This window comes from Phoxinus phoxinus (assembly GCF_949152265.1).
Source record: "Phoxinus phoxinus genome assembly, chromosome: 14".
Taxonomy (NCBI): domain Eukaryota; kingdom Metazoa; phylum Chordata; class Actinopteri; order Cypriniformes; family Leuciscidae; genus Phoxinus; species Phoxinus phoxinus.
The window spans coordinates 24,743,978-24,755,818 of record NC_136889.1 but is presented as its reverse complement, the minus strand read 5'-3'; the positions used below and the strand labels follow the sequence as shown (position 1 = coordinate 24,755,818).

Here is an 11,841-nt window from a genome sequence, read left to right as displayed (position 1 = left end):
GGGGCATGTTATGATTTTTTTTTTTTTCACATACAAATCCAAACTGATGCACAAAATTGAATGTGCCATGTTACATATGATTCTTGTCATGGGGTTTAAGTTTGTTCAGAATGGCCTCTCATGCGTCTATTTATGTCCAAACAAAGAAGCATTGTCCACAGAGGTCTGATGTCTACTGGCAGTCGCCGACAGCGATTTCTGATGCACTAAGTATATGAACATCGACGCTGGCATTTCGGGGGTGGAATGAAGTAAGCTTTAAGACCCTCAAAGAGCCCTAAATGGCCGCTTCTATTCTTGCAACACAGAGCCTATACACACTCATAAACCCTGCACTATCAATGTCTCAAAGGGGCATTCATTTTCTTCCTACTGGTGATGTCATCATTTGGACTCACACCACATGCTACACTCGTGTGAGGCCATATAGTGTGAGCTAGAACATCTTTGACTAATGTCACCGCAGGATGAGAATCAGCCTCAGGGAAAAGTCCTGATGTCCAAACAACATCACCATTCATCCTCCAGCAGACATCACTCATCTAATTTTTGTGTCGGAGACAAAAAGGACACAGTTCCAAATGAATTGCATTAAATGGAGTTTTCGAAAGTTTAGGCCATTCTTTGCCATTTAAGTACTTAAAAAAAACCTTGTAATATTAATATTTTTATCCAGCAGAATTTTGCTCTTATTTGTTACATTTATACTTTTCGGTACTCAAAACGCTTTACATATGGAAGGGGGGAATCTTCTCAACCACAATTTATAGAAAAAAATTGATACATTTCTTGTTCAGTTAGTGTTCAGATATGCCTCGGGTTCTTTTGTTCATAAAGTGATATTCAAATCAATATCTGATATTTGAGACAGCTTTTCTGCAAAAACTGAGGACAGTGGCCTTTTCGGTCACTGTAAATCTATATTGGTGTGTGTACTGAGCAAATATACATGACTGTGGTGCAATCATGAGCAAAAATAATGGGATGCTATCACAAAGCTATTAGATAAAGTTGATGAATACAAGTATTTGTAATATAGCATGCTGCAATAATGGTATTTTTTTTTAAGTGGTAATTTTATAGATTTTATGTAATTGACTTGTCACTTTTTACATTAGGCCTATATATGATTTTGCAGATTTGAGATTGAGACAAGTATAAATGCCCATATATTGTTCACTTGTATTAATCAATAAATCAAACAATCTACTCAAAAGATGCTTACAGTTTGAAAGGCAAAGCAATATTATGCAGGCACATTTACGGTCTTGTATTAGGACACTGCCACCTACTGGACTTCAAGACTCGCTCAATATGATTTAAAGGGATAGTTCACCCAAAAATGAGAATTCTGTCAGCATTTACTCACCCTCAAGTTGGTCTAAACCTGTATGAGTTTCTTTCTTCTGCTGAACACACACAAAAAAGATATTTGGAAGAATGTTTGTAACCAAACATTTGATGGGTCCCATTGACTTCCATAGTATTTTTTTCCATACTTTTTCCCCCCCCAATGGGGCCCATCAACTGGTCGGTTACCCATATTCTTCAAAATATATTCTTTTGTGTTCAGCTGAAGAAAGAAAAAAATAAATTCGTATAGGTTTGGAACAACCTGAGGGTGAGAAAATGAAGACAGAATTTTCATTTTTGGGCGAACTATAATCTTAAAAGTTATGATAAAAGTAAAAGTTGTTTAAATGATAAACAGAAAGAGCACCTCAGTCACCTCAATTTTCCAATCACCAGGATCACGAATTCCTAAATAAAATGTTCTGAGACAACAGAAAGAGCAAACAGGAAAGCTTTTGTAAAACACAAGACATTTGTAGGCTATATGTGCTTGCGCCATTGACAACACTCTGACACTAAAATGAACGATGCAACAGTGGTCAGTACACACATTACTTATAATTATTTGATAATACTTTACCCATATATTTGATCATAAAGCATCATCTTAGCTTGCTGCTGTAATGGAAATTCCATCCACGAGATGGCGCTTTGCTTGACTATGACGATAAACTGGACCTCAAAATATCACATTTTAAACTTCAAAGTTGTCCTCAGTTGTCAAAAGTCTGTCTTCAGACCAAGTATTTTTAATGTTATGTACATATTATACAAAAACATGTCTTCATCTATTTGAAGAAGTTTTGTCTCTTGCAATTACTACACTGTAAACATGTTTGTATCCGTATGTCATTTATAACAACATGTTTGTTTGCATCCCTTTAACTTGCTACAACATCTCCTGTTATTTTTACTCGACTTTGGATGTTCAACTCGATCTTGCTCATCAGTAAAATTGGTGGAAGGGGTGGGAACAAAACATTATAGAAATGGCTATATCACATTCTGTTCAAATAATCATTCATGATCAAATTGGTCAAATAAATATTCGGTTCTGACTAATAATAGAGTCGTCTGTATTGCAAGACTTGAGCAGGGTGCATTATTCACTTGGTATTCACACACACGCTTTCATCTTTACAGCCCTGTGGATGATGCTTGACCAGAGAGCGGGTCCAGAAGGGCCGCTTCAGTGCCGCACACACTCAACCCTCTCCGCGCACTAACTGACGTGTTTTGCGCATTTCCTGGACCAGCCTTCAGACACACACAGTCAGGGGAAAAAGAGGCAGGTCTGCAGGAAACTGAGTACCGACGGTCAAACAAGAATCCTGGGAGAAGCAAGCGAGTACGGAGCCCGTGAAAACACTCGTCCACGTTCTCCAGTCTGGGGGGAATCGAACGACGCTTTGCGGGGAGAACTTTCCTCCCAATGCGCGGAGGAGACGCATCCAGCAGCGCTCCAGCCAGACGAGGGAACAGGCTCACCCTGAGGAGATCCAGCATATATTTCTGGCATATTTTGAGGTGTGGAATGCTGGTCGTATCGGTGCTGATACACCGCAGCTCTCCTTTTCCGCTCCAACTTGCATTGACTGCCTACAGGGGTGTTTGGACAGCTTCAAGATCACATGCAGGTTATCCGTAGGTCATAGCAATAGATCCCCGTTCTGTCTGGACCTTCTACACTTTGCATGCAGATCCACGAGGACGACGAAGGGCATTTAACCGTTGTTTCAATCCAGAAATCAAACTGGTGGACCGTGACATACACTGGTTGAATAATTAACCAGGCGCTGAAGTGGAATATTCGTAGTAAAGCTCTCGAAAGTGGCCATGGTGGTCTTTAACGGTCTGCTGAGGATTAAGATCAGCGAGGCTTTGGACCTGAAGCCCACAGCCTGGTCTCTGAGACACGCCGTCGGCCCCAAGACGCAAACCTTCCTGCTGGACACGTACATCGCACTCAACGTTGATGATTTTCGCGTGGGTCAGACCTCGACCAAGCAGAAGACCAACAGTCCCGTCTGGCACGATGAGTTTGTAACGGAGGTGCACGACGGCCGGAAGATCGAGCTGTCGGTGTTTCATGACGCGCCGATTGGCTACGACGACTTTGTAGCCAACTGCACCATTCAGTTCGAGGAATTGCTGCATAACGGCAGTAAACACTTCGAGGACTGGGTAATGTCTTTTTGTAGATTTTTTTGTTTTCAGGGTGCGACTTGTAGAGGGTACCCCCCAAACCTTCTAATCAATTTAATGGTCGCAGTGATTTGGAACACGTTTAAAGATTTGGCCAACCTGGCCATTAACTGCCACCATATTCTAAAAACCAGCAAATAGGACCAACTGGTAGTTGGATTGTTACTAGTCCAAAATGAGTTGAATTGATCTACATAGCTTGCATGTACCAAAACACAGTCAACAGTTGGGGGTTAAAAAGCTTTTCAGTTAAAAGTGAAATGTGGTAGGGTGAAGTCCTAAGAGTTCACATTGTCTTTTTCATACACGTATATGAATCTCATTTCAGTGTTTGTAGTAAACGTTTCAGTAGCTACAAAAATTAGGTTACAGGGTGACCAGAGGGCGTATAACCTGTCTTCAAATAGATGCTAAAAAACATGATTGTTAACCTGATGAGGTCTAGCTTTCCATAGCGATCAGTATGGGAAGTCAAAACATGAGAAGTCAGTTTTTAAAATCAATGATTTAGTTACACCATAGGAACATCCCAAAAATCTCAGTGTTAAGACTGTGTTAAAGGGATAGTTCACCCAAAAATTTAAACTTTCACCATTTACTCACCCTCATGTTCCAAACAAACCTGTCTGAGTTTGTGTCTGCTGTTGAACACAAAATAATATATTTTGAAGAATGTTGGTAACCAGACAGTTGACGGTATAGCCATTGACTTCCATAGTAGGAAAACAATTATGGAACTCAATGGCTACCATCAACTGTTTGATTACAGCCTTCAAAATATCTTCTTTTGTGTTCAGCAGAAAAAAATAAACTCTTTTTGTTTGGAACAACTGGAGGGTGAGTAAATGATGGCAACATAGTCATTTTTGGGTGAACTATCCCTTTAACTGTTCTGTTCTAGTGGCACTGAATGCGAGACATGCTCTAGTAGGCTTCTCAACATCATTTTCGGGATATACCTGTACAATTCCTTTTTTAGACATCAGTTTATTATTGTGTCATAGTGCGATATTTGATTGCCTTTGGTAAACAACCTCGGTGTTCAAAATAACCCCCCCCCCCCCCCCCCACCACCAAAATGAGAACACACATATCTTCCCTTGAACGGTCTCTTCACATCCTTCGTGTCATGCGCAGGCAGCAGGTGTGTGTATTACTTTCCTCTTTCTCTGATGCCACCTGCATAATTTCTGCAGCAAAGGCCTCAGATAAATGCTCAGATAACCCCGGTTGCATAGAGACGGTGAATGAAAGAGGTTGGCTGCCTGTCATAAATATTTCTGCTGCTGAAAAGAGCCATGCAGCCATCATTAATGCAGACATAATCTGGTGCCAAACGGTCCGACAACTTGCATCTTTCAATCTGTTGAGCCTGAGGTTAGGGCAGTGTTTGTAAATCTGATATTTTGTAACGTATAAATGTTCCCACACACATAGGCCTAAAGTGTCAAATGTTTTGTCAGGTAACTTAACATTTCTAAATTACGTGATACAAATGTAATTAAATAACATTTAATTATTACAAATAATGAAATCATTTAATACTATTTAACTGAGATGACTATATAAGATTATCAGCCTTACATTTAAACTAAAAATAAATGAGCCGGAGCAAAATTTGAGTGATTCTTTCATAGAAACACTAACCATCACTAACAATTATCCATTAACCATTATAAAACAGCCACTAGTTGCCATATAGAATCAGTAGCACCATTATAACTGAAATATACAGCAGCTATTATAACATTTATACATATTCAGTCCTAAACCTTGCAATCGGTATTTGATTGTCATTGACAAACACGATGAGCATATATCCTGGCTGCCCTGAAATGTCTCGAGATCAGTCGAAACAATGAATTGTACCGTAATAGAATATCAGTGAACACTATACTTAGTAATATAGGGTAACACTTTATTTTAAGTATCTTTGTTACACGTTACATGTACTTTCTGAAGTAAAAACATGTTATGTTGCATATGCATATTTACATGCAACTAACCCCAAACCCTAAACCGGTCACACTTTTTATATTAGGTGTCCTAACCTACTATGTATACATAAAACATAAGCACAATGTAGTTATTGTGTTGATTCTATTGCAAAACACTTTTTGCTGCTATTGAGGAGGGATAAGGACTGGTTTGTGGTATGGGTAAGTGTAAGGGTTAGTACATACTAGTAGTTAAAGACACCTAATATAAAGTGACCCTAACTTTTAAATGTTTAATTAAACTAACAAAGACATTAAAAAATAAAGTGTAACCCAATCTAGTAATAGCATTGTATATAATTTAATACTCTAGTAATGTTGAATATAAGTACATATGTACGCACAGCATCCATCTTGGTGTCTTTAATATGGCAGGTGTGCAGTATGTGACATGACTTAGCCCTAGAAACTGCTCTGCTCTTTGTAGTTGAACACAGACGGAGATGTGAATTATTTATGTGCCATCATAAGCTCCGTTGTGGTGTTAAGAAGTACAGTGCCAATACAATCGCCTGCCTTTATGTTGCCTTCTCAGATTGGACTGCGGCAGGATTGGCCCCTATTATTAAAGACAGAGAGCCTTATAAGTCTGTGTGGAGAATCTGGGCATCCTGATCTGATCTATTTACCCAAGCACATGGGTTCTCATTTATACAGAGATGTTGCATGAAATCTGAGTTGAAATATAAACATGAATACAGATGCTTGTTTATACAGATTACTGATGCATAGAGAGATATAAACAGATTTGTTCAATTTCAATGCTGGCGGATCTCTAATTCGTTTTAAAGCTTTGTTGATCTGTGTTGCTGTCTACACATGCAGCATCCTATGCTTCAGCAAAATCTGTTCTCACACAAGTATTTTTTGTTAGTTTTTGAGGAGCCCATTGAGGAACCAATTGATTTTTCTCTATCTATATGTATATTGAGTTTGTTGACATATGAAAAGTTGAGGACTTGGTAATGACAGTGCAAACAAGTAACCAGGGGCCGGTTGCAACCAGTTTTAACAACTTACCCTAGTTGGGGCTTTTACAACTCACAACATTAACATCAGAGCTTTGACATTTAACCACATGTATACAGTATGCATGCCGGTTGAAAAAAAAAAAGTCTAATCTACTGAATTACATAATTGAGATCATGTTTTGTGTGACTTCAGTCCCTTAGACATATATGAGAATGTTGACGTTTGTGCTAATTTACATTGGGGAAAAAACGAACAACGATAAATGATGCAGTTCCTGTGTGTTTGAATTATGAAAATAATTATTTATTTACTTAAATTTATTTAAAAAGTTGAAATAAATACGTCAAATTAATTTATTTTCCATTCATTTTAGGAATGCACAATATATCGGCCACGGTGTGACGGTATCGTCCTATATATGTTCATTTTTAATCGTTATCGGTCTAAGAAAATTTGGCCGATATATTAAAGCTGATAAATAATAGCTGAGACACTTCAATGCACACTGTTCGCCATGATGGTTTTGAATGGCTTGAAATATGATTAGAATCAGTTCAAAAAAAGAAAATACAGTTAAGTGCAATAGTTAAGTCTGTCATATAGGCTACATAAAATTATGGGAACATTATTAGTGTGTGTTTGGGACATGGCTTTTAATGGTGAGACTTTTATTTTTGTTATCAGGCTCACAAAAATTCAATAAAAATTTAGATTTAGATTTATCGGCCAATGTAACGGTTATCAGCTTTCAATAATAAAGAATTATCGGTATCGGGCAACATTTTCATATCAGTGCATCCCTATTATATTTCATGATTATTTAGTGTATTACTATGACTTTTATTATACTTTAAATTCGGGATTGTTTACTATGAATATTGATGTTAATTTCTTATTAAAAAAATTGCTTGTGATGTTCCTCATTTGTAAGTCACTTGATTTATTAATGTACTAATATAAAATTGAAATGCTGAAATGCTACTTGGATTAATAAAGGTAAATGCCATATTGAATGATTACACATTACTTGAGGGAGGGTTTTGCTTTGAGAGCAAATGATGCAACCAAATTAGCTAGATATTTATTTACAAGCAAACTAGCTACTAAGTCCCTGGTGAAAATATACTATTTTAAATAAGACCATTTTAGGTGCAACCATACCCTACCCTACCCAAGCCTTTCGTCCTCAGGCAAGCAGGATTACTGGCAGAGCGTGTCAGTGTGTGTGTGTGTCGTAGTGAGTATCTGTCAAGACAAGCAAGTGCCTGATAGTGTAAAGAGAACAAGAGCATCCGTCTGTGGGACAGATGTGTGCAGAGGCAGGCTTTGGTTTGTGTAATTTGGAAGAAAGTGTGAGAAAGGTTGTAGAGGTTTGGTCAGACTATAAGAATTACTCAGTCACCTATTTTCCCACGAACCCTACACATGCACACAGACACACTCTCACCTATTTCAAAGGCAGCTCCTCCCCGGTCGTGCCCACACTTGCACGCTGCAGGCTTATTTTGTTCTAAAGGGCATGTCAGTGTTATGTTGTTCATCCTAGGCAGCTCATTGCTGGAGCTTTTCATCTCCATTTGCTTTAACCGAGAGCTGCGTGGTCGGGCCAGTTGGAGGTGTGAATGCCGAGGTCTGCCGGCTGTGTAAACTTCAGGATAAGTTAGAGGTTGGGCTGAATCCCCACGCACCCATGTCTGTCTTTTTTCTGCCCTCAGTAGGGTTGTGTGAACTAGGTTTCGGTATCGTTTGAATTATAGAGATTATGATTCCGATTCTGCTTATCGATTCCCAGATTTGATTCCAATAAGGTAGAGAAAAAAATAAGATATCATTATCAAACATTTAGATATCAAACATATTTATTCTGGGCTCTATCTTTCACCCAGTGCAATTGACTTTGTACAGCGACGCATGTATACAGGCGCACAGCGGACTTTTCCCTCCACAGACGCACGTCGGTAAATAAGGGAATGAACTTGCACTCGTGGGGGCGGTTCAGCGAAAAGAGGAGGCGTGTTCCGGCGCAAACGTTCCCTGGTGCTATTTTGCAGTTTTAGAAAACAATTCTGCCACTGACCAGGAAAAACCCAGTCTAAAGACAGTGGCGCGTTGCGCGTTAGTCATATGCTATTTTAAGGGCGTGTGCTTGGCCATTATGTAGCGTGTGAACAACGCGCAAACACTTTGATTCTCTAATCTAAACAGACGCAGCAGTTTTCATTTTTGCAAATCATACATTATTACAATGAAAAATATTAACACACGAGGGAAATCATTGTTGTGTCCACGAAAATGTGTAAAAAATAGGCATAAATCTAGCTTACACATTTACCCAAATTATTATACCCCTGTTTAACCCAAAGCTGGGTTGGCTTTTCCCATCCCCATACAGTGTCACTTCTCCGTCTTTTACGGCCCTGACGAGAACGCCGGTCTCATCGGCTGTGAACCGCTCCTGGCGTGCGTCTGGCAAATCCACCGTTATAATAGCAATCCGCCATGGAACAAGCGCGCCTGCTCTTAAAGGGAATGTGAGAGGACGCTCTGATTGGTTTATTGCACGTTACGTCCAAACCACACCCATGAATAATGAAGCTACTTCAGACCAACTTATTTTAGATTTGCGTCGGGCGCAAGAGTAATGTATCCCGCCGGTATAATAGCAACAGCACCAGGGCTCCGCCCACAAAGTTACTTTCGTTTTCGCGTTTGATACTTGCGTTTCAGATCGTTAAAATAGGGCCCTCTGTGTCTTTTTGTTCATTCTGTTGCAGCTGAAAACCATAAACAACAATCATCAGAACACACAATAAACTTTTGCCTATTGTTTTAACAACAGCATAAACAACTGGACTGACTAGTATGCATTTCAAACATTATTACAGACAAGACAATAAGACCAAATAAACAAATTAGCATAATAAATAAATACAGCTGAACTAGGTCAGCACAATAAAAACTGATTTTGCGATATTTTGTTTTTTTTCCATATGAAAACAGTTTCACCAGATGACTTGAATAGCTCTGTTTGGAAAGAATGAATCATTCTAGAATGATTGTTGATTTTGTAGGGGAGTGGATCTGCATACTAGAAAATAATACATAAATTAAAAGCAAAGATAAATACAATAGAACAAAGATACAAATGAAAGTCTTGCAATATTCAGGTACAGAAATTGAATCATTAAATGTAAAATAACACTATAGTCTTCACTGTACAGTACAAGTTAAATATAATTCATCTTTGTTAAAGCTACGAAAGTGATTTTCTCTTTGTATTTTGTTGTTTGATTAACATTAATGACACAGAAAGCAGCAGGTTTATTAGACTGCTGTCGCTTTAACTTTATCAAATGCATGGATCCAATATACTGATATGCATCTGTTTTAGTTGTTTATATTAACGTAATACTTAAAGGGATGGTGTCATAATCACTGGAGACTGAAACTGAAAGCAGTTGCAGGCGATATTTATTAAGACAGGGTGGCAGTACAAACGGATGGAACAGTGACGCAGGGACTAGATGGTCAGGATCCGTGATGATGTGCGATGGTGAGGTGACGGTGAGAAGACAGGTAATCCAGACACGAAACGCGAAGACAGGAACACGGCTGGAACAAGGCAGGAACAGGACACCGGAACACCAACACGAACAACATCAAACAACGATCTGACAATGAGAGGAGATGAGCAGTGAGTATAAGTAGAGTGGTGAGATTGCCCGCAGCTGGTGAAGTGATGATGATGGACAGCTGGAGCGGATCAGGTAATGTCAACATTCACGCCCACCAAACCACGCGCTCACACACCACGCGCTCACACAACAACATAAACACGAGACTAGAAGGAACAGAGAAAACGTCTACCGTGACAGTACCCCTCCTCCTAAGAACGCCTCCTGGCGTTCCCAGACTCCCTTACCCGTCGATTGTAATCATCGATAAGGGAGTGATCCAGGATGTCTCGAGCAGGAACCCAACTTCTCTCCTCCGGACCGTAACCTTCCCAGTCCACCAAGTACTGAAATCCGCGTCCCCTCCGCCTAGAGTCCAGAATACGGTTAACCGAATATGTGGTCTCCCCATCTACGAGACGCGGTGGGGGAGGAACCGGGACAGGCGGATTAATGTGAGAATGAAACACGGGTTTGATCTTGGACACATGAAAGGCGGAATGGACCCTCCTGTACGCGGGAGGTAACTTGAGGCGGACTGCCACTGGACTAATGATCTTAGTGACAGTAAACGGGCCAATAAATTTGGGTGCAAGCTTATTAGAGACGGTGCGCAAAGGAATGTTCTTAGTTGAAAGCCACACTTTTTGACCCACGACGTATACGGGAGGCTTTGACCTGTGGCGATCGGCCTTAGCCTTGGTGCGCGCCCCCACCTGGAGTAGAGTCTCACGGGCTCTAGTCCAGGTGCGGTGACACCTCTGAACGAAGGCGTGAGCGGAGGGAACCGCAACCTCGGATTCCAGACTGGGAAAAATAGGTGGCTGGTAACCTACACTACACTCAAACGGAGATAGGCCCGTGGCCGACACTGGCAACGTGTTGTGGGCGTACTCCACCATAGAGAGTTGTTGGCTCCATGAGGAAGGATTCTTGGATACCAAACATCGCAACACTCTTTCCAAATCTTGGTTGGCCCTCTCGGTTTGGCCATTGCTCTGGGGGTGAAACCCTGACGAAAGACTAACAGTCGCCCCCAGTAATCTACAAAACTCTCGCCAAAATTTGGACACGAACTGGGGTCCCCTGTCGGAAACCACGTCAATCGGAAGGCCATGTAAACGAAAGACGTGATCAACGACCGCTACCGCTGTCTCCTTAGCTGAGGGTAATTTGGGTAAGGGAACAAAATGGGCTGCCTTCGAGAACCGGTCCACCACAGTTAAAACCACTGTGTTCCCCTGAGAGGGTGGGAGGGCGGTAACAAAATCTAGAGCGATATGGGACCAGGGTCTCGAAGGAACCGACAGCGGCTGAAGTAACCCATCTGGAGGTCGATTGGAAGTCTTACCAGTGGCACAAACCGAGCAAGCCAAAACAAAATCGTGAATGTCGCGAGCCATACGAGGCCACCAGAATCGTTGCCTGACTAAAAAACTAGTACGATTAACTCCTGGATGGCACGCCACGTTGGAGCCATGACCCCACTGGATAACGTCAGACCGTAATCCCTCCGGCACAAACAAACGATTCGGTGGACACCCGGGCGGAGGCGTTACCCCTTCTAGGGCGCTCTTGACCCTCGACTCGACCTCCCATGAGAGTGTGGAGATGAATAGAGTCTCCGGCAAAATGCACTC

At 40.8% G+C, this 11,841-nt stretch overlaps 1 protein-coding gene across 1 annotated transcript in view; it reads left to right on the top strand.

The window, feature by feature from the left end:
- The first annotated feature begins 2,073 nt into the window (after positions 1-2,073).
- Positions 2,074-11,841, top strand: part of prkceb (protein kinase C, epsilon b) — a 104,271-nt gene continuing 94,503 nt past the window's right edge. Inside the window, exon 1 of the mRNA XM_079635718.1 lies at positions 2,074-3,537. Within this exon, the coding sequence (XP_079491844.1) occupies positions 3,190-3,537 (348 nt within the window). The 5' untranslated portion in view covers positions 2,074-3,189. The remainder of the gene's footprint in view (positions 3,538-11,841) is intronic.